This window comes from Vulpes lagopus, chromosome 15 (assembly GCF_018345385.1).
Source record: "Vulpes lagopus strain Blue_001 chromosome 15, ASM1834538v1, whole genome shotgun sequence".
In the NCBI taxonomy this organism is placed as follows: Eukaryota; Metazoa; Chordata; class Mammalia; order Carnivora; family Canidae; genus Vulpes; species Vulpes lagopus.
In genome coordinates this window covers 16902418-16920375 of record NC_054838.1, presented here as the reverse complement: position 1 = coordinate 16920375, position 17958 = coordinate 16902418, and the positions used below count along the sequence as shown (strand labels likewise).

The 17958-nt window shown below is 37.0% G+C and overlaps 1 protein-coding gene across 1 annotated transcript in view; it reads left to right on the top strand.

The window, feature by feature from the left end:
• SWAP70 (switching B cell complex subunit SWAP70) overlaps positions 1-17958 on the top strand; it is a 72072-nt gene that overhangs the window by 42489 nt on the left and 11625 nt on the right. Inside the window, exons 4-7 of the mRNA XM_041730565.1 lie at positions 5772-5999; positions 8762-8908; positions 10060-10168; positions 12552-12733. Coding sequence (XP_041586499.1) covers positions 5772-5999; positions 8762-8908; positions 10060-10168; positions 12552-12733 — 666 coding nt within the window. The remainder of the gene's footprint in view (positions 1-5771; positions 6000-8761; positions 8909-10059; positions 10169-12551; positions 12734-17958) is intronic.

The following is a 17958-nucleotide window of genomic DNA, read 5'->3' as shown; positions in this document are numbered from 1 at the left end:
TATGTTTTGCTTCCTTTCTGAATACTTTAATAACATTTAAAAAACATATTTTGAGCTAGTTTCAGACTAGAGATTTAATAAAATTTAATGTAAAGACAGATACATGTTAAAAATAAATTTTGAAATATAATGTCTTAATTTGTCAATAGTGTATATATGAATTTAATTTGTAATCTTACCAACTTTTTAAAGCTTTCTACATTTAAGGTAATTTTTATGTTTCCTAATAAACATTTATCTACCATAATGACTATTTGTATCTTAAGTCCAGAATGCTTTTAACTAAGATTTTATTCTCTAGTTTTGATTAATGCTATAAAAGATATACATAACAGTGGTAGTTACATGAATGACATAAATTATATAAATGTTTGCTTTTGACTCAGTTTCCCATTATCCGGAAAATAACATCAAAAATATAAATAGATATTTAAGTGACTTAACCGCACAGAAGTCAAGATATAGTAGTTCCTGTTTAAGATAGTTCTGTAATTTTTGCCAAATGATATTCCTGGAAATGTGTATCTGTATAGTTTTTTTCATTAGTATTTATTTTCCACAGAGCCAAGAACAAAACAGGATGTGTCTGTTGTGGGCTTATTTGGAGGAATTGCCTTGATACAATTAAATATCAAGCCTGAAAAAGTTTTAAGAGGCCCTTCGTGAAGTAAAACCTGAATTGTTAAGCCAATAAAGGCCCTTTTTATGATAACAGGGAAAGAACTTTTAACAAAATAATTTTTGGAGTCAAAGGCCTCGAAAATCACATGCAGCCTGAAAGTTTATTCTTTGTTATTTTTGGTGAAACTTGCTTGGAAGGAGGAAGTAAGCTGCTTCCTGAAACTGAATGAGCTCTTAGAATTGATGCAGGCCACTTGAGACTAACACGGCAGCACGTGATTTATTATTTAGTATAATTGAATAGTTGAGAATGGGAATGTTTGTCTCCCCCTGGCCCAATATAATGAATTAAGAGGCCCTTCAATTATTTGGTAATTGTAAGTGTATGATTGTGTTGAAAGGCAGCAGGAAATGAATCTAGATAATTTGGGGCATTCACTGGGAATCCTGAGCAGATGCTCTGTGCTGCTGACAAACTCAGAGGGTTTGGGAATGCATCTTCAGAAAGGTTCAGGATGATCCTGGGAAACTGCCTGTAGAGCTGAGTTTGCTACTCAGGCACTCCGAGTTACTCACATTATAAAAGACGATTTGATACACAAGAGGAACTGAAGCTTGGAGTGGGAGGGGCTTGGGTGTATTCATAGTGGTAGGTGAGAAAAAGCTAAGGCTGTTTCCTGACTGGTAGTATGAATGGTCATTCGGATGCACCAGTTTTTGTCACGCCTGTACATGTGACCATATGCATATGTGAGTGTTCTATCAGCTTTTATGCTTGCACTGCCTTTATCTTTATCCCAAGTTGTGATCAGATGGCATAGGCCCCCCTTTTTGCTGCATTAGGGAGACTGAACATGTTAATGCCTCTAAGATATTTTACTTTGGGCAATTATTTATCTTAATGTCCTTTTTGACTTTCTTTTTCTCTCTTGTCTCTCTTTAATCTCTTCTTGTCAGTAGTCTTTCTTTTCTGCCCCATTCTCGCCTTTTTTCTTTCTTTCTCTCTCAACCATTTTCTTTCTCTCTCCTCCACTGACTATTCCTGTTACTTTTTTTTCTTCCTTTGAGGATTTTATTTTATTTTTTATGTTTTTAAAAAGATTTTATTTATTTATTCATTCATGAGAGACACACAGAGAGAGAGGCAGAGACAGAGGCAGAAGGAGAGAGAAGTAGGCTCGCCGAGGGGAGCCTGATGCGGGACTTGATCCCAGGACCCTGATCATGACCTGAGCCAAAGGCAGACCCTCAACCATGAGCCACCCAGGTGCCCCTTAAAGATTTTATTTTTAGGTAATCTTTACAAATAATGTGGGGCTTGAATTCAACAACCCCAAGGTCAAGAGTTGCATGCTCCATTGACTGCGCCTGCCAGGTGCAAATGAAATTTTTTTTTTTTTCTTAAGTAAGCTCTACCTAATGTGGGGCTTGAACTCACCACCTGAGATCAGGAGTCATATCCTCTCCCGACTGAGCCAGCCAGGCACCCCCCATCCCGGTTACTTCTATTTAAAAGCCAAGATAATAATAACATCTGATAAGCTTAACGGTAGATGATCTGCCTCCTGCAAGAGAAAGGCAAGACCTAAGTTGTTTTTCTACAACAATAAAACATTTGTTGACTACCTACTATATTCTAGATTGAGAGTAGATAATTTCCATCCTAGAGGACTTTATAGTATCCCATCAAATTAAGTCTATAGCACTCTTGTTATTTTATGACTTTGTGATATTTTGTGGATGTACATTTCTTTGCAAGCATGTTTTTCCAATTGTTGACATTCTTTTTCTGCTAAAATATGTTATTTCAGAGACATGATTTTAACCAAATTAGTGGAAGTACAAAGGAGAATAAGAAAAAGTAACTTACAAAAAAAAAAAAAGAAAAGTAATTTACAATCTTGTCTGTAACAAATTAGACTATTTCTATGTTTTCCTCTAGTATTTGTCGAAATATTTTTTTTTTTAAAGATTTTATTTATTTATTCTTGAGAGATAGAAGGAGAGACAGAGCCAAAGACACAGGCAGAGACAGAGCCAGAGACACAGGCAGAGGGAGAAGCAGGCTCCATGCACCGGGAGCCCGACGTGGGATTCGATCCCGGGTCTCCAGGATCGCGCCCTGGGCCAAAGGCAGGCGCCAAACCGCTGCGCCACCCAGGGATCCCTTTGTCGAAATATTTATGTAATTTTTATGCAGTGGAAATTATAGATAAATTTAATTTTGCATTCTTCTTTAATTTATATTATTTCATAAATGCTTTCTAAAATATAATTTTAAATGTTTGAATAATACACCACTCAGTGCAAAAGTAAGTAACATTGATGGAGTGTCTGCTGTGTCAGACACTATGCAAAATAATCGGTACCCGTCTCATTTAATTCCCATAGTATCCCCAAATGATAAGTGTTACTATGTCCATTTCATAGATGAACACATTGAGGCTTAGCTTAATTTATTTCAGTTTGGTAAACATTAATTGAGCTCTACCACATTCTAGGTATGATGTTGAGTTCTGGACATTCAAAGATGAGTGGGACGTGGTCCCTTCTATAAGGAATTCAGAAAATGGTGGGGAAGCAAATGAGTAAAGATAATTTCAGCATGCTAAGTGCAGTGACATAGATGATCATAGAAGGGACGCCTGGGTGGCTCAATGGTTGAGCATCTGCCTTTGGCTCAGGGCGGCGTGATCCTGGGTCAAGGATTGAGTCCTGCCGTCGGGTTCCTTCATGGAGCCTGCTTCTCCCTCTGCCTGTGTCTCTGCCTTTCTGTCTCTCATGAATAAATACATAAAATCTTAAAAAAAAAAAAAAAAGATCATAGAAGAACCCTCATCCTGGATTAGGGTTGGTCCGAGCAGTTTTGCTAGAAGCAGTGCTTCTCAAACTTTAATGAGCATATGGAAGTACCTAGGGTTCTTGTTGTAATGCAGATTTTGAGTTTTGGTGAGGTCCAAGATTCTTCATTTCTAACAGACTTCTAGGTGATGCTGCTGCTGCTGTTCCACATACAGGAATAGGAATATCCTAGATGATACAGGATTTGAATGAATACCAGTTAGTCAGATATAGAAATGAGGAGAGTATTCAAAACAGAAAGGATAGCATGGGGGAAAGGCACAGAAGCATAAAAAAATGTGTTAGTGGATTAGCTCCTTATAATCTATGGCAGGTCTTGGCAACTATGGCTCACTGCAGAATCTAGCCCATAGCCTATTTTTGTGTAGCCCACATGCTAAGAATAGTATTTAAATTTTTAAAGCATTGTAAACAACAACAACAACGAAGCAAAACAGCAACAACCCAAAGAGTAACATAATAGAGATGCATAAAGCCTAAAATATTTACTCCCTAATCCTTTACAGAATTAGTTTTAGACTTCTGATCTGTGGTATAGTGAAGTGTAAAATCCGAAGCAGGCATAGTGGAGGACATGTTAGAGATAGTAAGCCTGATTGGAGGGATGGTGGTCACCAAGGGACACAGAAGAGCTTGGCCTATATCTCTGAGGTGATAGCCAGGACAGGATTTAAAGAGCGAGGTGACAGGCTTAGCTTATGTTTTAGAAAAATTTCTCTAGCAGAATATAGATACAAGGGAGCAATGCTGGAGGCAAGGATACCAATTGAGAGGCCTGAACAAAGTAGGAGGGGATGCATTTGAGAACCACTGGGACAAAGTTTTTAATTCTCTTTTGACTATAACCCATAGAAAGATAAATATTTTATTTCATGATCCAGCACACATAGATGCATCCATAACCAAACTTATCACAAAACATTTGTCTTTAGATGAAAAATATTTCCATTCCATTAAAGAAGATTTTGGTTACTACCTAGTATGTTGATTTCATATTGGGTTATAACGTACAGTTTGAGAAACACTGATCTAGGGAAGTAAAAACAGTAGGTTTTTATCACTGATTTGATATAAGGGAGTGGGCAAACAAGGATTGGTATGGATATATGGTGTCATTCCAGATGAACTCAATAATAGAAGGGGAAGCTATCGGGACGCCTGGGTGGCTCAGTGGTTGAATATCTGCCTTCAGCTCAGGGCGTGATCCCATGATTCAGGATCGAGTCCTGCATCAGGCTTTCTGCAAGGTGCCTGCTTCTCCCTCTGCCTATGTCTCTGTCTCTTTCTCTCTTGTGTCTCTCATGAATAAATAAATCTTAAAAAAAAAAAAAAAGAAGGGGAAGCTATTTGGAAGGTAGAAGTGACTCACTCATTTTTGTATGTGTTGAATTTGAGAGCACTATGGGAAACTCAGGCTTTCCAGAAGATCAGATACTGATTTTTCATTCAGTGAGTAGTTTTGTTCACCTGCTGTTATTTCAATAGCAACATTTTCACCTGTTCACCTGCTGTTATTTCAATAGCAACATTTTCCACTGTTTTTCTACACAAAGGTGTGTGTGTGTTTCAGGATTTAATAAGCTTTCCATCCCAGGCTAGGAATTCAGCCATTGTTGCCAATATTGTCAATGCTATAATGGGAGGAATCCGTTTCAAATAGTTGGCTTACATGGAAACTTTGTAAATCGAAGTCTAATTTGTACATACTATTTTGAGATGCTTATTTAATTTAGTACTTGCATATTCAGTAAGAGCAATATTTTGATATATTGAAATATCCAACAGAATAATCAAATCACATCAGTTTGTGGTACTATATGTGTGCACTTTGCTTTAGTTCTATAGTTTTTTTTTTTTTAAGATTTTATTTATTTATGATAGACACAGAGAGAGAGAGGCAGAGACACAGGCAGAGGGAGAGGCAGGCTTCATGCCGGGAGCCCGACGTGGGACTCGATCCCAGGGGCTCCAGGATCGTGCCCTGGGCCAAACCACTAAACCACCCAGGGATCCCTTAGTTCTATAGTTTTATCATACAGATATTATATGCTATTAGAGGGTTATCAGTTTTATATTTCTTTACTTATTTTATAAGGTTAATATAGGACCAGTGGCATTTTATCTATACCTTTCCCCCTGATAATTTCATGAGTCTTTAAAGATTTACTTTTGTAACTAAAAAAAAAATTTCCTAAGTTGACTTTATGAGTGTAAATAACATATACATACCTAAGTTTAAGTTTTATTTTTTCCTAGGAATTAATAATTTTACATTTTTGTTTGTGCAGATTGAATACCTGCTTAAGAAACTTACAGAAGCTATGGGAGGAGGTTGGCAGCAAGAACAATTTGAACATTATAAAATCAACTTTGATGACAGTAAAGATGGCCTTTCTGTGTGGGAACTGATTGAGCTTATTGGAAATGGACAGTTCAGCAAAGGCATGGATCGGCAGACAGTGTCCATGGCAATTAATGAAGTCTTTAATGAGCTTATATTAGATGTGTTGAAACAGGTAAGAGTCCTGTAACACTGTATTTCTCCTCACCTTTAGAATTTGACATATTTGAAATAAGACATTTTCCTTATTAGTCATTTATACTTTTACACTGATTTAGAACAGGAATAAAGTTTCTTAATTTCCCAGGCTTGTATTAGGCTTTCATTTAAAAAAGTTACTGGTGCAATTTTGAAGTACACTTACGCATTGAGAAGTTACTATTTTGAAAGAACTGTTTAAATGACATTTCTAACTGTTTTTAAAGTATTTTCATGTCATGTGTACATCCATTTGTTGATCTGAAAGATCCTCATGGCGTATTATTCAGAGAAAAAAAACACAGGTTGTTCAATAGGAAGTATCTTGTAACCCTGCTCATGAAATGTGATATATGCGTGTAGGGCTATCTGGAAGAATGGTCACCAAAATGTTAAAAGTGATTGTCTCTGGATTGTGGGATCTCTGTAAATTTTATTTTCTTCTTTATTCCTTTTTAATTACTGGACTTACTACTTTATATATGATTCTATACATGAATGTATGTATATGTTTATATATTTTTATGAAATCAGAAAAATACCCTTACTTTTGGGAGAAAATACCTTTATATACCAAAATTATACTTATTAGATTATGACCCACATAGTATCTGATATACATATGGGAAGCTTAATGCTTGTTAAATAGAATTTATATATTTTTTTAGTGGATCTTACAAATTTCTTAATTATTATACTGAATAATAACTCCAAATTGAGATTTCCTTACTTTGGCCTTTTATTTACTCAGCAGATGTTGTCTTTACTCTTTTTTCCTAATTGAGCCCATCAATAAACATTAATTGAGGTTTCATTTGTGTAGGTTTTAAGTGCTAAAAAAAGGCATGAGACATGGTCTCTGTTCAAAGACTTGTAAGCCCACCAGGATAGCAGGATAATCTGACTTCAGATGAATTTTAGTATGAGATAGCTTTTACTTAAATGTCCAAGGAATAGGGAACTGAACAAGTAATATGATTACAACTTGGTATAATAATTAAGTAATATGGCAAGCTAATATATATTTAATGGTAATGTATGATCTACTACTGGTTATTAGCACTTACACATTTGATGATTAAAATGTCAGCTATTCTTGGAGTGCCTGGGTGGCTCAGTCAGTTAAGCATCTGGTTTTTGTTTTCAGCTGGGGCCATGATCTTAGGGTTGTGAGATTGAGCCCTGCTTTGGGCTCCATGCCCAGTGGGAAGTCTGCTTCGGATTATCTCTCCCTGTGCCCACCCCCTTGTGTACGTGCACACTCTTTCTCTCAAATAAGTGTGGAAAAAAAAATCAGCTATTTTCCAACAACCCTGAAGGGCTTTGGCTGATAACGTGTTATTTTGCTTAAGTAAAAATACGAATTTTTACTTTATCAGTCATATCATCTTTGTGACTAATATGGGGGAAGGAAGTATAGGCCTCGAAGTGTGAGTGTAGGAGCTACATTTAGAAGCCAGAATCCTGAGACACCTGGGTGGCTCGGCAGTTTAGCGCTTGCCTTCAGCTCAGGGCGTGATCCTGGAGTTCTGGGAATCGAGTCCCGCATCGGGCTCCCTGCATGGAGTCTGCTTCTCCCTCTGCCTGTGCCTTTCATGAATAAATAAATAAAATCTTAAAAAAAAAAAAAAATGGAGCCAGAATCCTGTTAGTTCTTTTCTGTTCTTCTGAAGCAGAGTTCTTTTTTCCAGAATAGCGAGAGGTCAGGTAGAAGAGGAGGTTGGTGCCAGAAGGGGATTGGTTGGTTGAAAGATATATTTGTGTTTCATTGAGGTTTTAATTTACTGACAATCACTTAGAGTTTTGTGTGTGTACGTGTTTTAATCAGAATAGAATACTGTAGTGAACTCCCATATACCATTCATCCAGCCTCAGTAACCACTGACACATGGTTAATCCTACTCTTCCTACTTGCTTAATACCTTCAAGATACCTTGAAACAATCCCAGATAGGCATTTTATATATAAATAATTCAATAGACATCCCTAAAAGACAAGGAATTTTAGGGGTACCTGGGTGGCTCAGTTAAGTGTCTGACTCTTGGTTTCAGCTCGTCATGATCTCAGGGTCATGAGATTGAGCCCTGTGTCAGGCTCCATGCTGGGTGTGGAGCCTGCTTAAGATTCTCTCTCCTTTAAAAAAAAAAAGAATTTTAAAAGAAATTTTAAATTTAAAAAAAATTTTAAAAGAATAAAAAAATATAGGGATCCCTGGGTGGCGCAGCGGTTTGGCGCCTGCCTTTGGCCCAGGGCGCGATCCTGGAGACCCGGGATCGAATCCCACATCAGGCTCCCGGTGCATGGAGCCTGCTTCTCCCTCCACCTGTGTCTCTGCCTCTCTCTCTCTCTCTGTGACTATCATAAATAAATAAATTTAAAAAAAAAAAAAAAAAAGAATAAAAAATATATAAAAAAATAAAAAAAAATTTTTGGCACCAGGAGTTCTTTTTTTTTTTTTTTTTGGCACCAGGAGTTCTAAGGCTACTTATCTATCTATATAGCACTAGGGGATGGCGAGTGCAGTGAACAGTTGTCTCTGCATATCCAGAATTCTGTGTAAACTTTTGTGTGCACGTATTTGTGTGAATTTGACTGGGTTTAGCGCCCTTGGCCTTTATATCCTCAATAGGTTCATGATCCATAAAGGTCAAGAACCACGGATACTCGTGTATTCAAGGAAGAGATATTAGCTCTTAAAGTAAAAGGCCAGGCATTTATATCAGATTTAATCTTTCATAGGGTTACATGATGAAAAAAGGCCACAGACGGAAAAACTGGACTGAACGTTGGTTTGTACTAAAACCCAACATAATTTCTTATTATGTGAGTGAGGATCTGAAAGATAAGAAAGGAGACATTCTCTTGGATGAAAACTGCTGTGTGGAGGTAAGAATCTACTGTTACCACTTTCTGATGCTGCCCCCTGCTGCTCAAGTATTTTATCTTGCTTCTGGTCTTTAGAACCTTAAAATACTCTTAAAATTTACATTTCTAAAATAGTATAGGTGTACAGTTGCCAAACTTCCTGAACCAAAAACCAAAGATCCCTGACAAGTTTTTTTATAATGTGAATTTGTTTTCTGTCTCATGAACAAAGTATAGGGATTAAGTCAGATTTATTTGTACATTTAAGGAAACACTTCAATAAAATGGAGTTCTAAAAAAAGCCAAAAAAAAAAAAAAATCAGTAAGACAGGGTTTGAAATCATGAATATATGAGGAACTCTGGGACATTTTGAATACAGTAAATAAAACTAAAGAAACTATGAGTATTACCTTTGAATATTTTAGGTGACCTTCAGGACACCTTACTTAACAGCTGTTAATTCTATAAAGTGAAGTCTTCAAGAAACATACATTTTGAGTTTTTGATTTATATCGGAACTATCATAACTGTATTTGTTGAAGAACATTTAAAATACCTAAAATCTCGCTTATAAGTGAGTGTGTTTTGATGGATGAAATAGTATAGATATATTAATGTCTCAGGGTGTGCACTGCCACTAAGGGGTCTTCTTAGATTCAGCTAAACGTGGAGATTCACGAGATTAACATAGGCCATACCAGTCTACTTATAAGGATATAGGACAGGAGCTATAGCTTGTTAGCAGTAATATCTCAGGTGCAAAGAAAGTGTATCTGCATCAGGCAGGTATGGAAATCACCCTGGCTCAGAAGCCTCATGGCACGCTGGAGTCAATACCTGTTAAAAACAACGTGGATATACCTTCCAGGGTTCCTGTAAGGGGTGTGGTGTGCTCATGTATTAGTCACTGTGCTCAGGAAAGCCAAAGCATGGTGTTTCCATCAGGTGTTGATGGTTCTCACAGTCCAGATGGAGTTTACTGATCAGGGTTCACTGTTACCATAAGTATTGTTGCCTAGAGGATAGCATTCAGTAAACCAGAAATATACCCTTATAGACATTTTTCACTGACATTGAATTTCGGCCAGATTTGTATAAATGATTAAGGTTGGATTTAATTTAAATGCTTAAAAATAAAATTTTAAAAAGCTGTTTTCGCTTTCTGTGTTAGTCCTTGCCTGACAAAGATGGAAAGAAGTGCCTTTTTCTCATAAAATGTTTTGATAAGACTTTTGAAATCAGTGCCTCAGATAAGAAGAAGAAACAGGAGTGGATTCAGGGTAAGGCAATTTTTATTATTTGTCATGACATAACTTGAGTTCTGACTTTGTATTTTTAACCTTATTAAAGATACTAAAAGCATTGTTCCCTCATTGTAGTTATTTCTGCATGCAGCATAGTAGCTGAAAGAAAAATAAAGTGAGAGGAGTTCCCAAATTTTTCATCAATTTCATTTGTATAATGAATTTGTGGGAAAATTATAAACTGGACATTTCAGATTTTATTTACTTTTACTATTTAAAGAGAATGGAATTTCCCCTTTTAAAGACTGAAGAATTTTAAAGTGACCATCTTTAATTTTTAATAATACAGACAACAAAAGATGAATAATGCAGTCACTTTTGAATATTTCCAGTAATTTTCAAGATCTGTTATTTTCACAAGAAATCACTAGTTTCAAATAATTGTCTTAACACAAACTTTTTTTTAGAGATTTTTATTTATTTATTTGACAGAAAAAGAGTATGAGATAGCGCAAGCAGAGGAAGGAGCAAAGAGAGAGGGAGAAGCAAGCTCCCCACTGAGCAGTAAGCCTGATGGGGGCTCCATCCCAGGACCCTGGGATCATGACCTGAGTCTACAGCAGATGCTCAGTCGCTCAATCAACTGAGGCACCAATGCCCAAGAGTACAAACTTTTGATTTAATAACTTTTAAACTAAAGTATTATTCTAAAATTAGTAAAGCATGAAATACCGTATATGAGGTTTTTTTTTTTTAATCATGAAAGAGGCTCCTGCATATATTCTTGAACATAAGTAAAATTATGTTCTACTGAAAATTGTGGTCATTTTGATGTGACTTAAGATTTTGAGGCAAGTGTATCTAGGTTTGAATCCTCTTCCCTGGGTCACTTGAGTTATGAATTTTGTAACTGTTTTTCCTCTTCTGTAGAATGGGGATAATAACAGTACGTACCTCTCAAGGTTTTTGTGAGGTTTAATAATTCGATAATGAAGATAGACTTGCACATTTTAAAAATGGCATGTCATTGCAGAAATGTGATAGATTGCAAACAACCTAAATGTCCATTAATTGCAAAATGGTTGAATAAATAAAGGAAGAAACATAATGGGGTTCTTTTTAAGATTTTTTAAAAGATTTTATTTATTTATTAAAAAAAGATTTTATTTATTTATTCATGAGAGACACAGAGAGAGAGGAAGAGACATAGGCAGGGGGAGAACAGGCTCCCTGGAAGGAGCCTGATGTGGGACTAGATCCCAGATCCTGGGATCATACCCTGAGCCGAAGGCAGATGCTCAACCACTGAGCCAACCAGGCGTCCCCACAGTGGGGTATAATGCTTTGTTTATTTTTTTAAAGATTTTATTTATTTATTTGAGAGACAGCATGAGAGAGAGAGCATGAGCAGAGGGGACGGGGAAAGGGAGAGGGAGAAGCAGACTCTCTGCTGAACAGGGAGCCTGATGTGGACCTTGATCCCAGGACCCTGGGACCATGGCCTGAGCCAAAGGCAGACACTTAACTGACTGAGCCACCCAGGTAGCCTGTTTAATGCTTTATATACTGATATGGAAAGCTCTAAAGAGATATTATTGCTAGCTCTCGAGATAAATTGAGTGAAAAAAAACCCTCAAGGCTCAGGAGAGTGTATTAGGTGAAAAGAAGATGGAGGATCTATTTGTTTGCTTGTTTGTATATGCTTAAAATATCTCTGGAAAGATGCACAGGAAACTGTTGGCATTAGTTGGTAGTGGAGAGGGAGATGCCACTACTTGGGGAGCAGGGGGGAGACTTCCCATATGTCTTTTCATGCTTTTGAATTTGAACAATGTGAAAGTGTTAGCTATTGAAAAAATTAAATTTAATTCAAATAGTAAGGAAAATACATAAAAATTAGATAATGCATGTAAAGGGTATCCTTATAGTAAGTATTCAGTAAATGATAGCTACTCTTACCATCTCAGGAAGGGAGTGTATAAGGATATGGTTTCATAAGGCATAGATAAGGGGCAGACTAAACCCAGCAGGTAGCAAATCAGAGATCAGGAACTTTGAACCTCAACTCTTACTATGTCTTGTTCTTACTTGGTCCTTTGAGAAACATAGAAAAGGGCACTAAAAGTGTTGTTAAATTCTTCAAATGTGTGCGATATTCCTGAATCAAATGCCTATTTAAGCAGAGATAAGCAGTTAATGGAATTTTGGAGCTGGTAGGGACTCTAAAGATGACATCTTTCATGTTAGAGATGAGGAGACTGATGCTGCAGGTTTTGACCTGCTCAAGGTCACACCACTACTCAGTGGCAGGATCAGAATCTACACTGGGTCTCTGGTTTTCTTTCCAGTATGCCATCTGCATTTTAGGCTTATGAAGAATAAACAGTCTGTCCCTGTTTCCGCCCTACACCTTTTATAGCCATTCATTCTACTATCCATCTGCTGAAGTTGGGCAGTCCCCCACCACATAAAGAAGCCCGTCAGCGACGGAAAGAACTCCGGAAGAAGCTGCTGGCTGAACAGGAGGAGCTGGAGCGACAGATGAAGGAGCTTCAGGCTGCCAATGAAAACAAGCAGCAGGAGCTGGAGACCGTGAGGAAGGTGAGAATGGCCACTGGGCCCGAGGAGGGCTCTCTGTTTCACTGTGGGGGCCACAGCTACTTTCCTTATAAGCTTTGATTCTATCAAGACCAGGTGCACACAGTTTTAGCGAGATGTTTTGGTAAATTGTTTTCTCAGGAAGTATGTCTAGATTGCTGAGTGAGAGAGATATCCTGGTTTTCCCAGCCCAAGGCATTTCATTGACCGAAAAAGAATAAGAATAGTGAGCACAGTTGAATTTTGTCAGAGAAGTATGAGGAATTTTATTCCCCTAAGGATGTCAAGGTCACTTTTGGTGATCTGGGCAGGATGTATTGCCTTTTTAGTTTTTCTCCCCTTAGCTCCCATCCTTACTTGTGAATACCCTTAGTATAGAACTGTGGGTCTCACTTGCCATTTGGAGTCAAAGATAGAGTCTGGGTTAGTTTCTCTTTTCATCTCAGGGCTAGGAAGTCAAGTACTGTAGATTATATAGTTGACATTCATTGGAAAAACTGGTTGCTCAGTTGTATCATGATTCTGGGGGTGTTAGTGGGTCCTCAGTGTATAAGCACCGTCCTTATTTGGGATGGGTTGAGCCTGTCTGCCTTAAATGAGTGAGCACCTCCTAACTATAAGATCAAAGACCCTTTTGTAAAAAAAAACAAAAAAAACAAAACCCAAAGACCCTTTTGTGTCTCCTATATAGCACCTTTTTCCTGGAGTATGAGAGATGCTCACAGTATAAGCCTCCACATTCCTGATGGGGTTCTCTCTTTGCAGTCCATGAAAATGCCACACTTTGTGCTGACATCCTCTGAGTAGACTCACAAATAATTTTCTAATACTTTTATAACCTTACAAATTATGTGAGCATCCGATGTTAGAAATAGTTGTTCCTATCCATCATCCCTCCTTTTTTTTCTAATTTAAATTCAATTTAGTTAACATACAGTATATTATTAGTTTCAGAGGTAGAATTTAGTGATTTGTCAGTTGCATATAACACTCAGTGCTCATTACATTAAGTGCTTTCCTTAATGCCCATCACCCAATAACTGCATCCCCCCTACCTCCCTTCCAGCAACCCTCAGTTTGTTTACTATAGTTGAGAGTCCCTTATGATTTGCCTCCTTATTTTCATCTTATTTTATTTTTCCTTTCCTTCCCCTATGTTCATCTGTTTTGTTTCTTAAGTTCTATATATGAATGAAATCCTACAGTATTTGTCTTTCTCTGACTTATTTCACTTAGCATGATGCCCTCTAGTTCCATCCACAGCATTGCAAATGGCAAGATTTCATTCTTTTTGATGGCTGAGGAATATTCCATTATATATATATATATATATATATATATATATATATATATATATATCAATCATATATATAGTGTATATACAAAGAATCATAAAGTGAATACCCCTGAAATTACTACCCAAGTTATATTTATACATATATATATATATAGTATATTTATTTATTTATATTACAAAATTCTGGTGTCCCTTTTAATTTTTTACTAGTTTACAAACAGTAAGATTCATGGTTTATATATCGTTTCATGAGTTTTTATATGTGTCTAGATTCTTGTAACCAGCACAGACAGAATGAAGAAAAATTTTCATGCCCCAACGAATTTCCTCACACTGTCCCCTATACTCAGATTGTCCACTAATCCCTAACCTCTAGAAATCACTGATCTATTCTCTGTTTCTATGTTTTTGCCTTTTCCTTTTTTTTTTTTTTTTAATTTTTATTTATTTATGATAGTCACACAGAGAGAGAGAGAGGCAGAGACACAGGCAGAGGGAGAAGCAGGCTCCATGCACCAGGAGCCTGACGTGGGACTCGATCCCGGGTCTCCAGGATCGCGCCCTGGGCCAAAGGCAGGCGCCAAACCGCTGTGCCACCCAGGGATCCCTGTTTTTGCCTTTTCCAAATTGTCATTTAAATGGAATTGCATGGTATGTAAGTTTTCAAGGCTGGGTTCGTTGACTTAGCATCATGCATTTGAGACTTAGGCATCTGGCATCCTTTTAAACCATATATGGACTCTTTTAAACTCTGCCTCCCATGAGCATGTACGTGTTCTGTTCTGCTTTATGTGAATGTATGCCCAGTGTTGGCAAGGACCTAGGCCAAAGTAGACAGTTTTCCTACTACCTAGTTTTACAAGAATTACTTAAGCAACTAACTTGATAGTAAATGTTGAGAATTATAATAGATCCCTTAATAATCTTTAATTTTATTTTTCTTGTTAAAAAATAAAATTCATCAATTTTCATTGAAACATATTTAGAAAAAACCTGCTTGGATGAATATTTTAATCACCTGGAATTTGATAACATTTGTGAGGTTTGTAAGACTTGATTGGCCTCACTTGGAAGAAGGAACAAGAAATTATGGTAGTTTCTGTAAATTAATAGATTTCTTTAAAGAGATTGCCCAAGTATTCTTTTTTGAAAAAAGACTATTTTTGTAGAGTACTTTTAGATTCATGACAAAATTAAAAGGAAGATAATGGAGATTTCCCATATACCTCCAGTGTCAACAGATGCATGGTCTCTCTTGGTATAAACATCCCCTTCCAGAGTGATACATTTGTTAAAGTTGATGAAGCTACACTGACGCCTATAGCACCCAAAGTCCATAGATTACTTTAAGGTTCATTTTTGGTGTTCTGCATTCTGTAGGTTTGGACAAATGTATAATGACATGTATTACCATTACAGTATCATTCAGGCTTATTTTCTTTTTTTTTTTTTTTTAATTAACTTTTATTGGTGTTCAATTTACCAACATACAGAAAAACACCCAGTGCTCATCCCGTCAAGTGTCCACCTCAGTGCCCGTCACCCATTCCCCTCCAACACCCGCCCTCCTCCCCTTCCACCACCCCTAGTTCGTTTCCCCGAGTTAGGAGTCTTTATGTTCTGTCTCCCTTCCTGATATTTCCCAACATTTCTTTTCCCTTCCTTTATATTCCCTTTCACTATTATTCAGGCTTATTTTCACTTCCCTAAATCCTCTGTGCTCTACTTATTCATCCCCCTCTGTTCCCAAATAACTTTTGTTTATACTTTGGTTTCTTTTAAAAAATACAATCTTTTGTATAGATAATATAATCATATGGTTCAAATTTTAAATGATACAAAAGAATAAATCCCACTTGATCATGGTATATGGTTCTTTTAACTTGGTTTGCTAATACTGCATGATTTCTTTAGTATGGAGAGAATGTATGTTGCCATAATAAATACCGCGCAAAGCCTATAGCTAACATTGTACTCAGTGGTGGAAAGCTGAAAGCTTTTTCTCTAAGATCAGGAAAAAGATGCCTACTCTCAGCACCTTTATTCAACATAGTATTTGAAGTCCTAGCCAGAGCAATTAGGTAAGAAAAAGACATCCAAATTGAAAAGTAAGAAATAAAATTGTCACTATTTGCAGATGACGATATTTTATGTAGAAAAAACTGTCAACTCTGTCAAAAAAACTGTTAGAACTAATACAAACAAATTCAGTAAAGTTATAAAAAATCAATAGCAAAAATCTGTTGTTTCTAGGGGTGTCTAGGTGGTTCAGTCAGTCAAGCATCTGCCTTCAGCTCAGGTCATGATCCTCAGGTCATAATCCCACATCGGGCTCCCTGCTCAGTGAGGAGTCTGCTTAAACTTCTCCCTCTGTCCCCTTTTTCTGCTTGTGCTCTCTTGTGTGTGCTCTCTCTCTCTCTCAAATTAATTAATTAAATTAAATTAAAAATATTTTTAAAAATCTGTTGTTTCTATACACTACTAATGGACTATCAGAAAGAGAAATTAAGAAAACAATGCCAGTTCCCTCTCAATGGACATTTGGGTTGTTTTAATCTTTGATTAAATAGGCAGTGCTGCAGGGAATTACTTTGTACCTGTGTCATTTTATACACATTTCAATGTATCTGGAATAAATTTTTAGAAGTGGGATTGCTGGAGCAGAGTATATACATCTATAATTATGAAATCCAAGCTGGTGCAATAGTTACAATTTCAAATCTTGCTATTCACTGTACCAGAGGAAAAAGTGTTCAGTGGAGTGCCTGGATGGCTCAGTTGGTTGGCTGTCTACCTTTGGCCTGGGTCATGATCCTGGGGTCAGACTGAGTCCCACATTGGGCTCTTTGCTCAGTGGGGTGTCTGCTTCTCCTTTTCCTCTGCCTTGCCACTCCCCCTGCTTGTGCTCTCTCTCTCTCTCTGTGTCAAATAAATAAATAAAATCTTTAATAAAAAAAGTGTTCAATGATTTGCTGATTAAGTACTCCAGCCCAGAAGTATCACATTTCACTTCTATTTACAGTACTTTGCTCAGTACTAGTCACATGTTTCTGTTGAAAAGTCAGCTCTCAATTTTATTGGTGTTTTCTTTTTCTTTTCCTTTTTTTTTTTTTTAAGATTTTATTTATTTATTCATGAGAGACAGAGAGAGAGAGAGAGAGAGAGAGGGGGCAGAGGGAGAAGCAGGCTCCATGCAGGGAGCCCAACGTGGGACTTGATCCCAGGTCTCCAGGATCAGGCCCTGAGCTGAAAGCGGCACCAAACCGCTGAGCCACCTGGGCTGCCCCTTATTGGTGTTTTCTTGTGTGTGATGAATCATTCTTCTCCTGTTGCTTTCAGGAGTTTCTTTTTATCTTTCAGGAGTTTAATTATTATGTGTGTGGGTATGTGTCTCTTTGTGTTTATCCTGGAGTTTGTTGAACTCTTGGATGTGTATATTAATGTTTTCCATCAAATTGGGAAAGTTTTCAGCCATTTAAACATTTTTCTATTCCTTTCTCTCTTTCCTCTTCTTGTGAAATTCTCATTATGTGGATGTTGGTACACTTAACAGTGTCCCACATTTCTCTGAGGCTCTGTTCATTTTCTTCATTCCTTTTTCTCTTTGTTCTTCAAATTGCATTTCTCCCTGTTGATCTTTGATTCTTCTTGCAGCCCAAACACATAGGTGAGAACCTCTAGTGAATTTTTTATTTTAGTTATTTTGCTTTTCAACTCCAGAGTTTCCATTTGGTTCTTTTTATATTTTATAATTTATATAATTTATATATTTTTATTCATAATCTCTATTTATACTTTGTTACTTCCTTAAGCATGGTTTCCTTTGGTTCTTTGAACATATAACTTCTATGAAATCTTTGCTAAATCCACCATCAGGGCCCCTTCAAAGGCAATCAGTTGTCTGCTTTTTTTCCCTATATATGTGTCACAT